This window comes from Besnoitia besnoiti, chromosome I, assembly GCF_002563875.1.
Source record: "Besnoitia besnoiti strain Bb-Ger1 chromosome I, whole genome shotgun sequence".
NCBI lineage: Eukaryota > Apicomplexa > Conoidasida > Eucoccidiorida > Sarcocystidae > Besnoitia > Besnoitia besnoiti.
The window spans coordinates 1,319,775-1,335,630 of record NC_042356.1 but is presented as its reverse complement, the minus strand read 5'-3'; the positions used below and the strand labels follow the sequence as shown (position 1 = coordinate 1,335,630).

At 56.9% G+C, this 15,856-nt stretch overlaps 2 protein-coding genes across 2 annotated transcripts; one reads left to right on the top strand and one right to left on the bottom strand.

Annotated features, from left to right (window-relative positions):
* Nucleotides 1-1,806: 1,806 nt before the first annotated feature.
* On the bottom strand, nt 1,807-8,528 carry BESB_001980 (uncharacterized protein; the record flags this gene model as incomplete). The annotated part of the gene is made up of 8 exons (XM_029358953.1): nt 1,807-2,065; nt 2,393-2,591; nt 2,974-3,307; nt 3,775-4,112; nt 4,573-4,732; nt 5,192-5,288; nt 5,805-6,600; nt 7,442-8,528. The coding sequence occupies 8 exons, from the start codon at nt 8,526-8,528 to the stop codon at nt 1,807-1,809; spliced, it is 3,270 nt and encodes a 1,089-aa protein (XP_029221866.1).
* Nucleotides 8,529-11,971: 3,443 nt separating this feature from the next.
* Nucleotides 11,972-15,838, top strand: BESB_001970 (putative ribosomal rna assembly protein mis3; the record flags this gene model as incomplete). Its single annotated transcript, XM_029358952.1, has 8 exons — nt 11,972-12,166; nt 12,418-12,621; nt 13,019-13,085; nt 13,591-13,640; nt 13,881-14,021; nt 14,577-14,681; nt 14,968-15,141; nt 15,635-15,838. The coding sequence occupies 8 exons, from the start codon at nt 11,972-11,974 to the stop codon at nt 15,836-15,838; spliced, it is 1,140 nt and encodes a 379-aa protein (XP_029221865.1).
* Between the last annotated feature and the right edge of the window lie 18 nt (nt 15,839-15,856).

Genomic DNA, 15,856 nt, shown 5'->3' with positions numbered 1-15,856 from the left:
AGCAACGGCTTAGACTAAGCTGCTAACAGGGTAATAGAGGTTTGGTCTTCATTACACAGCGCGCGGCATTAATGATTTCCTCCGCACTGAGAGTATCCAAGTACACCCCGCCTACCAAGGGTCAATACAGAAGGAAGCACTTGGCGTTGCATACATCCATTCTGCTTATCTCTACTCGTAATTACCATTCTTTGTATTGACAGTAGACAAATAGACTGGCTGCGGCACGTGCTGCGACAGGACAGAGTACTTGTTCTTGTTGGGGCCGCAGCAATGCAGTAGAGGATATGGTAACTTCTTTGTACCAATATATGTCGTGGTTCGGAAGTCGTTTGCCCAAAAACTAACGCGATCTCCTATTTTCTAGTACCATTAGTGAACTCTTTTGGTCTGATTCTAAGTACGCAGTGAGCTAACTCGATACAAGGAACTTGACAAGCATTAATAGATTTATATAAACGACGAGGGCATGAGTCTACTGAAATTTATAATACAGGGTTGAACTGTGGGTTCTCTTGCATATGGTGTCGCCAAAGAGCGGCTTCCCAGGGATTTGTACTGCCGACGCGTGCACGCCGTACACTGAATTCGCGGACTGACGAGTTTGCATCCCAGGTTCTAGATACCATGTGGTAGACATCATCTTTACGGAGGCAGCGGGGCGTGCGTAGACAAGCGGTGATGGCGCGGGCGGTGCCGGGTGCACACCACCTGCTGCGTGGATAACTCCGCGGTGAACCCTGGGATTGGCGAGCCTGAGTTGCGCACACCTCTGGGTGCCCTTGATGCTGCTTGCACGTAAGTGCTGGCTGCGTGGAGAGCCAGATGGCAGTATCCGGAAATGATTCGTCTCGGCAAGTTCCGTGGACCGCAGAAGACAGCGGCGGCGCCGGCCACTCCACTCACGAAAAGTCTGGAGATCTGTGCACAGTTTATCATCAACTCGAACCGGCATACGAATGCAAGCAGACGGCTGCGTTTTCTCACCAAAACACCGCTCCCCTTCAGACACCTCTCAGCAGGTCACAGTGTCAAGCGGCCGAAAGAGAGAGCACGTCGCAGACATCGTGCACGATTTGTGTGGGCCTCGGCTCACGAACTGATCGATGAGCCTAATTTGGCGTGGTTAATGACGTTGGGGCTCTGCGAAATGCTCACTTCTTTGAGTCTTCGAAGGAACATGAAAACTCAGCACGTCCTCTCCGTAACACCCACAAAGCCTACACTGCTTGCTTCATGGAGGCACTGAGTTATCTTCCCCCTCCCACCCCCCCCCCTCCTTCGGGAAGAATCCGACAACACCCATCACGGTCCCGCCATGCTCTGCAGGCAGAAACTTTTGCAGCAACAGAACAGACAGCAGCCTCTCCCGCATAGTTACTACCCAGCGACTCCGAGCAGAACGCCTATCGCCGGAGATTTCATTCCCATGTCTCTGTGTCCTCCTCTGCGACAAGTCAGTCTCGCGTGAAGAGCACCTTGCGGAAGGCATTCCGTTTCTCATTCCTTTGCTCGACAAACCTGTACGTGCTTACAACAGCGAACTACACAGACGCTCGAGGGCTGTGCTCCAAGCAGCAGACAGTTCCGACGCAGTACGCGTGAACCTTAAACGACCCGTGAGTTCAAAGGATCTGTGTGTGGAGGGCCAGAGCGTGCGAAATATCGCGCACGCGCCTGTCACCAAGGTGTACGTATACTGGACACCTGCGCGCTTACGCCTGCGGTAGACACTTAGCGCACACCCAACAATCACAAAGTTTGTACGACTGACTATGAAACACGAAGTCAGCCTTCGCTCCCTGTTCACCGGCGCCTTCCGTCGCCACGGTCAGTTCCATGGTCGTCTTCGTCGACGCCGATGCCGCTCGAGTCTGCCTCGTCCTCACGGAAAGCGTCATTCATGTAGTCATCAATCACGCAAAGCTTCTGGAGCACCTCAACGTACGTCTTGACCGCCTTCGCTCGACTCATACCAATCTTGCTCAGCGCTGCGTTTTGCCTGGCTGCTCGCTCGGGGCTCAAGCTGTACCGCGCTTCTGCCCCCAAAGCGGAGAGGACGTTTCTGAAACCAGAAGTAAAGAAAACGCGCACACACCTGCATTGCGGAAAACTCGAGTCCTTGCGACCGCGGGCTCTCGGAAATGCGCACTCGAGCATATATCTATATCTATCTATATATATACATGTACATATATATGAACCTGTGAGTCCGCGTCCCCACGCATATGAGCAAACCCCGGTGCGGCCAGGTGTCCCCAGAAATGGGCGGTCAAACACGCTCGCGACACACCCGCCAGTTGAGCGCATAGCCTGAGGCGCTCACCGCCCCTGAGACCCTAAACTCTAAACTTCCTCAGGGAAACGCCTCTTCATTACCCGCACTGCGCACCTGTGAGGCGCACACGGCGGATCTGGGCACTGCATATAGTCATGGTTCTCGCAGCAACTCGAACCGGGATGGAGGAGTTCCCCCCAGCAGTCCTTGTCTGTCGCGCAGCAGAAAGCTAGAGTTTCGACGGCGCTGTACGGATACGGAAAGGACGGCGGACACTCGTGGGGCGGCATCGGAGGCGGCGAATCCATCCTGGCTGGGCGCACGCGACACAGAAACACCGAGAAAAGAAACAATACGTGCAACAGGAAAACCACTCGTGCACGCTGAGATGTCAAAAAGCAGAGCTTCTCTGTTGGCTCTCTCCATGTCAGCTCCCATATGGTGCCGGCGCTTCAACGCTGGAAAGGCTGGCCGAGCATGAGAAGACACCCGACACGAGAGAGGAACTCATCCACACTTGACACACGAGAGAAGGACACGAGAGCTACTTGCGCCCCAAGCAAGACGGGGCAAGACGGAGAGTGTCAACTCCCTGGCTTCACGTCGGACGATAACACAACATGCCGTCACCGAGGACGTCGCGGAATTGGGAAGATGCTCGTTCCTCGGACTTTGCGGGTGTCGCGTCTGCTCACCATCTTCGGCTCCAGGATCACACGGCGGCGCGCGGCACTGCGTCTGCTCGTCGTTGTAGCAGCACGAGGAAAGGGAAGTCAACGCGTTTCCGTGACAGTCGCGCTGCGTTTTGCAGCAGTGATCGGCGAAGTCCGGATGCGTGAAAGGGTAGGGATGCTCCGCGGGACACCGAAAGAACTCACGCAGTTCTGTGCGAATGTACGCCGTCGGGAAAATCGGGAAATCTCTGCTGCGCTCTCCACCCAAAGCTCCGAGCGAGGACGTGGCGGGTGGAACGGCATTCAAGACCTCGTCGCCAGCTCGCAAAACGGGTGGCTCGCGGAGGGGATACAGCTGAGAGAGAAACCCAGCACGCGCGAGAGGACGCCACGAGCTCGACAAAAGGAAGAGAAGCTGAAGGCGGCCCCAGCCGGAAAGAAAGCAGGGACGAACGGATCGCCGAGATGCAAAAACGTGAGGGGCTGGAAAGAAACACACGTGTGGGGCGTCGCGAAAGAGCGGCTAGACGTACCATCCGCAAAGCTCTTAGACACGCGTGACGAACGAGTACCGAGAAGAGTGAGGAGCACGGACTAAAACGACGCCAGCGAGAGCGCAGCGCGGACATGCGGAGCAGGACGGCGGGTGAGACCCGACGCTCAATGCGTGCCTTCGCAGACGGGGTGCGGCACAACGAATAGGCAAGTCGATACGTACAGAGACAAGACGGCAGCCCTAGGCCTTCGCGGCTTTCAGAACTACAGGACAGGCTCGTCCGCTTTCGGAGTGCGCGAACTTCTGTGACCGGTGCGTGGACCTACAATGGCTCTAAGTCGCTGTCGAAGCCGCTGTTTCCCATGGGCCGCACACGCCTTTGCAAAGTCTCTCAGTGTCTTCACGCCGCCTGTAGACTCTCCCTCTCTCCCTCCGTCTGCTTCCTCAGAACGAGACGACGACGGGTCAGAAAGAGGCGCAAAAAGCTCGACGTCTCGATAGAGCCGCAGCAGCACGCTGTCGCTGTTGTTCGCCTCTCGCTTTCGCGCGGCCTCATCCTGCAGCTTCGCCCTCGCGCCGGTTCGCTTCTCGCTCTCCGTTAGCACCCAAGTCTCTGCCGCGTACGGACTCGCGTCCAGCGCCTCTGCCGACGAGGAGGAAAGATCTGCACAGCCGCATGCGGACACGAGCGTGGCGCCGCGTCATTTCAGCGGGGCGCTTCTGAAATCTGGCAGCTCTTTACGCGCGACTCGCACGGAGAGAGACCGTCCCATCCCGTCGCGCGCGCCGACAGAAAAGCTCTGCGCTCGAGCAGCTCAAACACCCGGTTTCCGTCGGGAAGACGAACGGACGACACGGCCCCACCGCTCCACATGCGCGCGCATGCGCCCGCTGCAGAGCAGAGTACCACCGTTACACATCCGCATCCCCCGAGGTGCGGCAAAACAAGCGTGGCGGCTCCGAGCGCCTCTCCGGCAAGCGCAGCACGGCTTGTCGATTTATGGCTACTTGGACCCGCGCAGAGAGCTCTTCAAGTCGCTACTGTCCGCGGACGGTTTTTCGTCGCGGACTTAAAACCGGCATCTCTCACGACCAAGCGAGCACCGCGCAGGCGCGGGCCGTACCTAGCGCCAGCTGAGGGTGCACGACAAGCATGTCTGGCGCAACCAGGTGCCCGAGCGCAATTTGCAGAGCGTACGAGGGCAGACAGTCCAGCGACCAGTCTGGCGCGCGGCCCTCTGAACGCGCAAGCACTGAGTCGTGCAGCAGAAGGAAATTCGCAATCTGCAGAGCGCACCCAGGAACCGCACACGCAGGTGCTGCATCGACTCGCATGCTGCGAGTGCTCCGCCAGCCGGCTGCGGCAGACGAGGACAAACGAGCGAGAACGGGCTCGCATGCAAAAGGCAAACCGTGGTGAAAACCAGCCAGTGCCCTCGCAGACACAGAGCGGACATAACTTGCGCAGCCACGCGCACAGACACGCAGACGCGCAGAGGCGAGCCGAGACGCCGACGGCGCTAGAGCGAGGCTCAGATGATACCAGATGCGGCGAGGCGAGCGCGCCGTTGAACACAGAACCTGCACTCTGCCGGCCTGCGTCGGCGAGCGCAGTCACGAAGCTGGGGTCTGACGAGCTGTTGGAGGGAACGGATGAACAGGCTTCTCAGAGCGGTGCCGTGGCTTGTCGCCGAAAGCGACTCGCGAACCCAGAGTCGCCCAGCAGGCGCGCACTCTTCTCACCAGAAACGCTAGCCTCGAAAGGCGCGCCACAACGCGGGACGGCCCCAGCCAGACGTCGCCGATAAGGACCTGGCCTCTGTGCTGCAGACCGAACAACCTGAAGCGGAAGGCACGCCCGCCAATCCGTTTGAAGTTCACTCCTGCACCCGACGGCGCAGCTGCGCGGCGCCGCAGCCGCGCCTCGCCTTGACGACCGCACACAGAATTCGCGGACGGAGACCCACCGGGCACACGAGCTCCGCACGGCGAGACACAGAGATGAAAAGTCACCAAATAAGAGGTCACACCCCAAAAAACTCACCTCAGAGGCCCGACGGCGACGTATCTGTAGGTTTAGCATTCAGATTCTCCGTCACCCGCCCTCCGCTCTCGCCACAGACGCTCACATGGAGACACGGATACCCGTGTCGAGAAGAGAAACTCTCATTCTCACGTACGCCGTAGCAAGGACATTCTGCCTCACCCAAACGGAGACAGAGCCATGAGACCAGCACACGCGTACACGTCCGCTTCAGTGAGGACGTCTAGAAGTACATGATTTACCCACACGCGCATAAATGTGATTTCAAAGAGCGTCTCAAGGCACCCATAATCTGTCCGCGGCCGTCCTCACCTCGCGTACTCTGCAACCGCTATTTTGCTAGTCTCAGAGCTGCAGGACTTGGATTCCTGAACGACAAGCCACAAGGCTTCTTCTCCTCCCCTTCCTCCTTTTCTGCCGCTTTCTCCCTCTGTGTATTCGTCTCTTTCGCTTTCTGCATCTCTCCGTCTCTCTTCTCCTGAAGCTCCAAGCACGCCTGCCCGTCGTCCTCCTTGTCTCGCTTCCGCTGCTGGCTGCGCCGTTCGTCGCTCTCGGCGAACCAGCAGCGACGGAGTCACGAAAGCAGTCAACGGGATTTTCAGCACCTCTTCGTACGCGTCAAGAACTGTGGCGATAATCGGCTCAGCCAAATAAGCGAGCTCTGCCTCGACGGCGTCCTGGATATGCCGTTTCTCCCACCTGCTGTCTGGTGTGCGGACGCCATTCACAAAGGTGAAAATCACGAAGCAGCGACTCGGATGCAGTCTCCAGTTCGACCCAGACACGCGCGCCGCCAAGCGCCGCAGCCGCTTGCGAGAGAAAAGCGACAAAAATGCAAGCGAAGCCGCAGGAGACACGCGAGGCGACGGCTGAACGCCGGGAGACGCGGGCGCGGCGGAGAGCTCGGGAGAGCTCGCCACTGGAGAAGACGACGGAGAAGGGAGACGAAGAGAGCGGAGAAGCGACACAGTCTCCAACCGAGATTGCAGCCGGAGAGAGGCCAGGAGATGCCCCTCCCACGGCCGCAGCTGCTCGCACACCGGAGGGAGCTTGGAGGATTGCAAGCGCGGATCCGCGAAGATGATTAAATCATTGATGAGAGGCACTCCTGCAGACAAGGACACGATAGAAACAAGAACAACACGGCGCCGTGCAGGCCGAGCAAGGAAGGCACCAGGCGTGCCCGCCGCCGCGAAAAGAGACACCCGTGCCACTGCCCGCCTTTTTTTGTCTCTCTCCGCGAAGACGGCAGTGCGAACAGTATCGCTGGCGCGGGAGACGGAAACACAACAGGCAGGGTGAGCGACAGGTGGGCTCAATGAGAAAGTAGTTCTCCGTGATAGGTGTGAACACGAACAGCAAATGCGTCGATTTTGCTCTCCCTATTCTCCAGTGAACAGCACGCTGGTCAGCTGGTTTCGCCAGGATCGGTCTACAAAGTTGTTTTCCTCGCCCACTCTCACTCAGGCGAGGCGCACGCGTAGCCGCCATCACTTGACCTTCTGCCTCCGCCTCTTTTCCCTCCCCCCCCTTCCCCCTGCAGGGCTTTCATACTGGAGCGTCTTTTGTGACTACGCACATGACTCTTCGTGCGACACGGAAGCGAGCCTTGGGAAAGGAAAGCTTCTCCACCAAGGCTCTAGCCACCGTCGCGCGAGGAGTGGAAGCAGCAAATTTGGCCTTAACCCGCATTTCTTTGAACGGAGACAGGCCCGCGGGAGAGTCCCGCGAACATCCCTGCAAGAGAGCTCTTCCGCCACTCCACGAGGCAGCACCAGCCCTGGGCGAGAGAGCGTCTGGGAGCATCTGCCCCTGAAGCTACACAATCTAAAAACAGACAGACGCGCGCCTCACTCGAGGGAAGGACCCAATGCTTGCAGCATCCGACACGCATCCTCATCGCGCCACGCACGCAGGTTTGAGCGTGTTGGTAGGGTGCGATTGTTTACCGGCAGGAGGAAGGCGAAGCGCCGGCTCGGTCTCTCCGGAGCCCCCGGAGCTTTGCTCCACCGAGGGCGAGCTGGAGAGGAAGCCATTGTGCAGAGCGTCGCCCTCAACGTTTGGTCTCTCCAGCACGCCAAAGGTGAACCTCCACGACTCCACGAGCCCGTAGAGTCTTTCAAGTGTCTCTATTTCGTCCTTGCCGGTCGCTGGAAAGTATGTGACCACTGCGCGAGTCAAACGGGCGTCCTCTCTTCTCCCTGAGGCTGCCCCCCCGTTCGTCCGCGAGGGCGAGCGTACGGAAGGCGTCTCACTCGCCCTCCCCACCCCGCTGTTCTGCTCCCGCTGCGCCACCCCTTCTTTCCGCAGAGACTGGCTTCGCGCCTCGAGTCCGGAAGCGCCCTGTCCGGCAGGCGAAGAGGAACGCAGAGACGACGAGGAAGAAGGCACAGTCAGAGCCTCCTGTGCCGTCTTCTCTCCCGGTGCCGCGCCGCCGCCTCGCGCTCCTTCGAGACGCTCGTCGCCACCCTCTCGAGAGACCAGCGAGAGAAGCGGAACTGCGAATCGCTCAGCTTGGGGAAAAAGGAAAATGCGCGTGGACGTTCTGTCAAATGCGAAGCCGTCCGCGCGCCAAGCAGCAAAGACCGGAGGCACGAAGGACGGAGACACTCGCGCGAGGGGAGCGACCTCTGCGGCAGACAAAGCGGAAGAAGGTGGAGACGAGGGCGCAGGCGCTGGGTGGGGTTTTGGCGAACCGGCCACTGCTGGAACAGCGAAATCTTCTAGACGGCTCCCTGCAGCGCCTGTGCTTTCTGTGGGCGATCCGCCGTCCTCCTCGGCGGGCGTGATGACGGGCAGCACCTGCGAGACAGGCTGCGCATCCTTCGCAGCAACTACGACGTCGCTCCAGCCAGAGGAAGGAAACACGTTGCCGAGAACCAGGGAGACAAAGAAAAGACGAGAGCCTAAAGACGAAAAAAACACGCCGAAACGTCCCCCTGCTGGGCACGTCCAGCGTCGTTTCACGTCGCGCCGCAGTCTGCTTCGCTCGGGTCCTGCGGCGATGTCAGCCCCGTATCTGCTTGCTTCTGCCATTTGCATGTGACCGCGGAGCAAAGATGAACGTGGAGACGAAGAGAGGATCGTGTGGAAAAAGCACTCTCCGAGGTAACGACCTTCACGCCTCTTTCCGCAGTCTTTTTCGACTCACCGTCGCGTAGATGCTTACGCACGGGGCCTGGATGTACGGGCATGCAACTTACGCCGACATGTCGGCGATTCTCCATCGGTAAATGCAGATATGCAGCGTCAAGAGACTCAGCGCTTGCATATTACCCACTCCTGAGCAGTCTGCACGGCCGCCAGGGGCTCGCTGGAGGCTACGTAAACGGTGACGTGAGAAGTCTGCAAGGCTTTTTAGCCCAGTCGGCAGATGAATCTCGTGCAACTCGGCCGGCGGGCAAGCGACTCCACCGCAAACAATCTAGCAGGGGGTACTGACCAGTTTTCAAATATGACGACAGACACGGAGGCAAAGCCAGGTTCCCACGGACTTTCCGCTTGCTGCCTTCTTACTTCAACAGACCGGCGCGAAAACGGTCTCGGTCGCTGAGCGTGGCAGCTAAGTGGCGCAGCAGTTAGAAGACCAGGAGGAATACGGAGGCCGCAAGCCCGACTGACTTTTCCAGTGTTGCCAGATTCTTCTTTTTGGAAAACTACAGTGCGTTAAATAAACAAACGGAAGCCGGGGTTGAACGCGGTGCAAAAGTTCAGGGAGACACGAGTCTCATTCAGACGAACCCGCCGCGTGAGTCAGACCGGCACGCAGTGCACAGGTTTATCTCCTCGGAAGATGCCAGTTTCCTCCTGCACACGAAGCAAATGAGTCCCCACGAGACTTTTCGAAAAGAGCCAACGGACAGAGACGTGACAAGATTGACACAAACCCGTCTTCTGGCTCTGCTCGTCTCGTCGGCGCAGCTCGCATGTTTGCCCGGGCGGTGGCACACGCGCGGTCTCACCACGAGAAACTGAAGATTGCAACTAAACGCTGTGCCGAGGCATGACGCGGGAGGGGAAAGTTTTGGTCATGCTTTTTTGTCCCTGATGCAGCTGCAGGAAATTGCTAGTGAGTCAACTGCTCCACGTGGAGGATCGTAATGCGTATTCATGTGTGTTCTGCTTGCAGAATCTCATCTACCAAGTACTGAAGGCGTCTCCACTGCCTGAGCGGAACGGCCACAACGGTTCACCGGACTGTGCTGTTTCCGCGAAAACGTGCAAACTCGCCGCCTTGCACTAAATTAGAACCCTCAGCGTGTGCGTCAGCGTTTGCCTTCTGAGTTGTCTGCCTCAGTGGCAGGAGAAGGCACTGCTGCCAAGAGTAGATGCTGGTGCTCCGGACTCACGCGCCAGGTCGGCGTTGTGCCCACCGGAGGGGTGTCTGACGGCATTCCGAAATTCCCTCTGTCGCCCGCACACTCTCGTGTAGGTGACTCTCTCAGGCACTCTTCCCGTGAAAGCGCGGAGAATGGAGTCGCCATGGCGTCTTTTGCCAGCAACACGCTGCCGCCAAACAAATTGATGCCAAAACAACGAACAGCTCGCCTGCGCAAACTGAACTTCGTAATCTATACTGCGTGTTCTGGAGCGCAAGCGCTTACAGAATTGCTTTTTCGAGTACCTATGTATCGGGTTTTAGCTCGATTGCACATCATAAATGCTGTACGCTTTCCCATGATCAAATGCTATCCACCGGCACTTTCGAACAGATAGACCTGACTTCATTCGATTCGCCTCGGCAAAAGAGTGCAAGAACCTTCCGCGTCGATGCAGCTGCACGTCTCCGTACGCTGTTTACCCTCACATGCCGGCTCTCGCTTGGAAAGTCTTTAGGGCCAAAGTGGCTGCTTTTCCGAAAAGCACATGGTTCAAAACACACACCTTGGACGGTTTGTTACCTCTGCCAGAAGCCAGAGCGTTGATGACTGAAGCTTGCAGACGACTCAGGCGAAAGCCGACATTTGAGAAAAAAAAGGATCTTTGCTCTTCGTTCAATGTATACAGAGGCTCTACCCGAGCTCAGATGCCGGCATCAGATGCCTCGAAGCGACGCACTGCACAACTGGAAAAAGACGTGTTCCCTAGGCTCGCCAGTGTGTCTGTTCCGCATGTGATCACAGTTCACATATGGGCAGAGCTCACATGCCGGAGCGGCGGTCTGTTGCATTGGGGAAGTTAAATCGATGCTAACATTCTTGCCGCGTTCATTTCCCGGCAGAAGAGATCAAACAGCAACCAAGAAACATGAGCGGTCAGCTGCTGTGGCGAGACTCGCTCCATGGCAAACGAGCGTGCAACGGCCGCGTCGTGCAGTAAATATCAAAGTAGCACAGCCATACTCAGAGAGAAGAGGTGTCATCTGAAGAGAAATGGACATGACGAGCGAGCGAAAAGCTGCAGTACGTCTGACATCATGACCCAAAAATATCTGCGTGCCTCGGCTGCTTTATCGGCTCGCAACGTCTCGAGTACTACTAAACTCTCCGAAGCAGGGCGCGCGACACAACTGACCTCTCAAAGGAGTTATCCAGTCTCTTTCTGGACGCATCAGACAGACGCTCGGTACGCGGTCCATAAAAAGACCTCCCTCTCTCCAACTTTTTTGGTCAGATGAAAGTGTGAAATTCACGCTCTGGTGCTCGTGTCATTCGATTCTCACATTCCACGCGTGCATTGCGAGTTCGCATGCGCCATGCATCTATTCTCTTACTTTAAGGTAACAGCAATCTGCAGCCAGGACATACAAGCGCTGACTAGTCTATACGAAGATACAGATCTTCGTCAGTTAGTCTGCGCATGTGGCGGGCGGTCTGCCTGTGGAACGCTCTACGGGGAAAACATGCATGCATGCACTCTTTTTCTCCACGCCCCAAAAAAAGCGATGGTATTTCGTGACGGCCAGCCAGATTCTTTCTTCTTCGGCGCCGATCGCAGAAGCTTCTCCCTCCAACACAGACTTCAGCGACACGAAACCTGCGACTCTCCGTTATCGCGGTGCCTCGCTTTCTTCCTTGACTCCGCAGACCTTAAGCGCCGCCGGCGCTTACTCGTTGAGTCTCCGCTGATGTCGTCGGCCGCCCCGCTCCCTGTAAGGAGGATAGCAGACACTTCTTCCCCGTAATTCTCAGTAAACTGCCTGTATGCTAGCCCCGGGTCCTCTGCGGGCGGACAAGGGAGTAGATCTCGGCTCGTTTTGTCCCGACGCGTTCGCGCGCATGCACGCGTCAACTTCACCGTACGGAACCGTAGCTCCGCGCTATTCCTGCCCTTTCCCCCCCCCTCCCCCCGCCCATCCCGCCGCCCTCGCAGCGCGCATTCGCAAGCTTCATGCGTGGCTTTTTCCTGAAGAGGCCTTTCTTTCGTTCGCGACCTGCGGCTTCGACTCGTGGTGCATCTCGGGGCCGTTGCCTCGTCCGTTGCTCCGCTCAGGGCTTGTTTCGCCGCGTTTCTGGTCCAGCTGCCGCTGTCGCGCTGCGATGAAGGACTCCAAGAAGGGGGGGGCTGCGTCCGCCGCGGAGAAGCGGGGGGGGACGGAGCCGAGCAGAGCGAGCGAGAAGGAGACGCCTGAGAGCGCGGCGCCGAAGCGCGAGGGGAAGAAGGGGAAATACAGGAAAGAAAAGCCATGGGACACAGATGACATCGATCACTGGAAGATTGAAGAGTTCAAGCCGGTAGGTGCGCGTGCCCCCGGCAAACCAGCCGAAGCGGCTTCGGGGGACGACTCGCAGTCTCGAGTCCGGCTCGCGGGCGAGGCGAAGACCCGAGACTGCGCTGGATGCGCGGGGTGGCGCGTCTGGTGGAGTGTCATGTCCTTCGTTTCTCGTCCGCCTCGCTCCGCCCCAGCCTCGCGCTTTTCTCGTTGCCAGGTTGCCGCTGCTGTCCGCGATCTCTCTCGCCGCCCGCGACGTGTGTGCGTCTGCAGGAGCACAACCCTGGAGGCATGCTCGAGGAAAGCAGCTTCGCCTGCCTGTTTCCGCAGTACCGCGAGAAGTACTTGAAGGAAGTCTGGCCTGAGGTGAAGCGCGCACTCGGTCAGCACTTCATCAAGGCGGAGCTCGACCTCGTGGAGGGCTCCATGACCGTGCGGACTACGAAGAGGACATACGACCCCTACATTATCATCAAGGTGAGACCGCCAGTCCTCGCGAGAAGAAGAGAGCAGCGAGTCGACAGGATCGACGTGCACAAACTGTAACAGAGCACTCCTCAACTTAAACTGAGGAGTCCAGCGGTACAAACCGTGACGGAGTTATCATGTCCCTCTGTGCGTCCAAGCTGAGACTGTCGGTCACATATTTTAGATGTGATTTTTCCGGCGAACACACCCCTTCCTTTGAAGCGCACATCGGTTCTCGCCGCCGCTAGCGGCTGGTCACGTAACGACGGAATCGGAATGCAGGTTCTCTATGTCAACAGCTGATCTACACAGATCGAGCGAGAGGGGGGCGCGGCCCCTGGGGGCGTCGGCGCCCACGTAGAGATATGGAGGAATGCATATTTGAGTCACATGCATTGTTCTTCAGGCCCGAGACATGATCAAGCTCCTGGCGCGCAGCGTTCCCATTGCGCAGGCGCGGAAAATCCTTGACGGTGAGTCCGCCCACAGAGCGCAACAGGGAAGAAGAGAAAGCAGAGCGATGGCAAGCAAACCAGAGACAGCCAGTAAAGGAAAGGGGCGGGGGGCAGCGGAGAAAGCAGAGGAGGAAGAGAACTCACCCGCGAGAGGGCGAGACAGCAACTGCGCGTGGCGATTGGGTGAATAGAGGGAAGAGACACGAGAGGAGAGGCGGGTGCAAATGGACGCGTGGCGGAGAACACAAGACTAGACGCGAGCGAGAGGAGAATTCAGGAAGCGAGGGAGCTTTTCAGGGGACCGGGCTGGGTAGGCGTTTGACAGAGAAAGCGCGTTTCGAGAGCCGGTTTGGTAAGGTCGCAAGTTAGAGGCGCGAATCGCTGGAAAAGGCACAGTTTGAGAGATGGCGAAGGGGAAAGAACGTCTGATGAACCAGAGCGAGGGAGAAGGGGTGGCAGTGGAAGGGCCTCGTCGATTTTTTCTGGGATATCCGGCGCGCTCGTTGTGTCGTTTGTTGCTTAGACGGCATGTTCTGCGACATCATCAAGATTGGAGGCATAGTTCGGAACAAGGTAAGGTCTTTCTTTGCGTGCTTCGCCTCTTCTTCCGTATTTTTTTCTCAACTTCGTTACAAAGCCACACACCATTTCAAACAGAGGAAACCAAGCAACTCAAGTTAGATTGCAACACACGCACTAAAATATTTTCGATTTCAGATTTGCTCTGTGACTCAAGAGTTGCATTTCAAACATCAGCTCCTTAGACGTCTCTTTGGCATGCTCGCTGCGCATGGGCGAGGCGTTTGCCTTCAGGAGAAGTTCGTGAAGAGGAGGCAGCGGCTTGTGGGTCCGAACGGATCGACTCTCAAGGCGATTGAGCTGCTCACCAAGTGCTACGTCCTTGTCCAGGGACAGACTGTCTCCGTCATGGGCTCGCCAAAGGGCATCAAAGTGGTCAGTCTCTACCGCAAGCCAACACACACGCGCGCAGCCCTCGTCGCGGCGACTCCTCATCCTGCCGTTCATGCATATAAACTCACACACGTACCATATATATATATATATATATATATATGTATATACGAGCAGAGGCTCGTGTGCACACACGGCAGCCTACGGATCTGTGCGTATACGCAGATGGAGAGCTGGAGCGCGTAGAGGCAAGCGCGAGCGCTCTGCTTCGAAGCGCTGCTCACTAGCGTCAGTGTGCGGCCGCGCACCGTTTTTCGCAGGTGTGGAGCCGCCACGCCGCTTCCGCATGCGAGTACACAATACATATATCTACCTATATTTATCTATTTATCTATATTTATTTACGTATATATATGCAGCATGGGTACATGCGTGGAGATGGTGCGAGAGAGGCGGGAGAGGACATCTGCATGCATACGTCCAAGGGTCGGAAGACGTTCCGCTTTTTTCGCCCGCGGAGTCGCCCTCCCGCTCCGCCCTGTGTGTTGCGCGGCTGCCACCCAGAGCGCGATTTCTCTCTTTTTCCGCGGTGTGCAGTGCCAGCGCTTGGTGGAGGACTGCATGAAGAACATCCACCCGGTGTACCACATCAAGGAGTTGATGATCAAGCGCGAGCTGGAGAAAGATCCCGCGCTGGCGACGGTAGGTCGCGGACGAGGCCCCGATTGCTTGTTCTCGGAGCGTCCTGCATGGGAGGTGTGACCCGCTGTGTCACACTTTTTACTCGAGACCTGCGACATCCACACGAGGGCGTCGGACCTTTGCTGAGCGGCTTGGTGTATGTATCTCATAGCCGGGGTCATCTTCAGTATTCTGGGAACTTTAATGTCTCTGCTTGTTCGACGAGAGTCATACAGTTCCGCGGCCTGAGAGAACTCAGTGCTCACGCGTTGGTGTGGTTTTCCGCCGTGTGTGACCTTTTCCGCAGGAGAACTGGGAGAGGTTCCTTCCGCAGTTCAAAAAACGCAATGTGCAGAGGAAGGCGAAGAAGGCCGCGATCAAGAAGAAGAGCAAGAGCCTCTTCCCGCCTGAGCAGACGCCTAGAAAGGAGGATCTGCTCATGGAGTCTGGAGAGTACTTCGTCACGGAGGAGCAGAAACAGGTGAGGGTCGCGTGGAAGCGAAACACAAGGCAAAAGGTGGCGCTACCGCCGCAGTGCGTTCTCTTTTTTCAATCCGAATCCCCCCTCTGATGGGCAGGCGGCGTGCTCTGCGATTGGATAAAGGACACATTTGCAAAGAGGAGATTGAGAGAAGATCGTCATTCAGGAGGAACTGAACACATGAGGGAGAGAGCGTTCTGTGGTTTAGAAAATGCTCAAATACAAATACTATATTTTGGAAATATTATTTCAGAGCTTGAGGCAGAATTGTATTACGAGATTATTCATATTTAGTTAGTTTAAAATGTGTATTAATAGTTCAGAACTAGAGCAACGCGAAATTCAAAAATAAGGCACCCTCTTACATATACATTCTATTTCTATCTGCGTTCTGTTTGAATCAAATTTGCTTGTTTTCTTGTTCGCGTTTCCGCTCTTGGGCGAGTTTTATCTTTGAGGGAGCTTTGTCCTGTTGCTTTCCGCGTGTTTTCAGATGAAGAAGGCGAAAGAGACGCTCGAGAAGCGCGAAGTGCGGGCGGCTGAGAGAAAACGCGAGAGGCAAAAGGCCTTCGAGCCGACTGAGGAAAATTCCATCAAAGTGAGACACACGAAGTGCAGCGGGGGGTTGTGTTCGTATTTTCTCTCCCGGCGCCCACTCGCTCGAGGCAGTACAGAGTTGCGCCTACACCGTACTTAAGCTTCTGCTTTGTTTTTA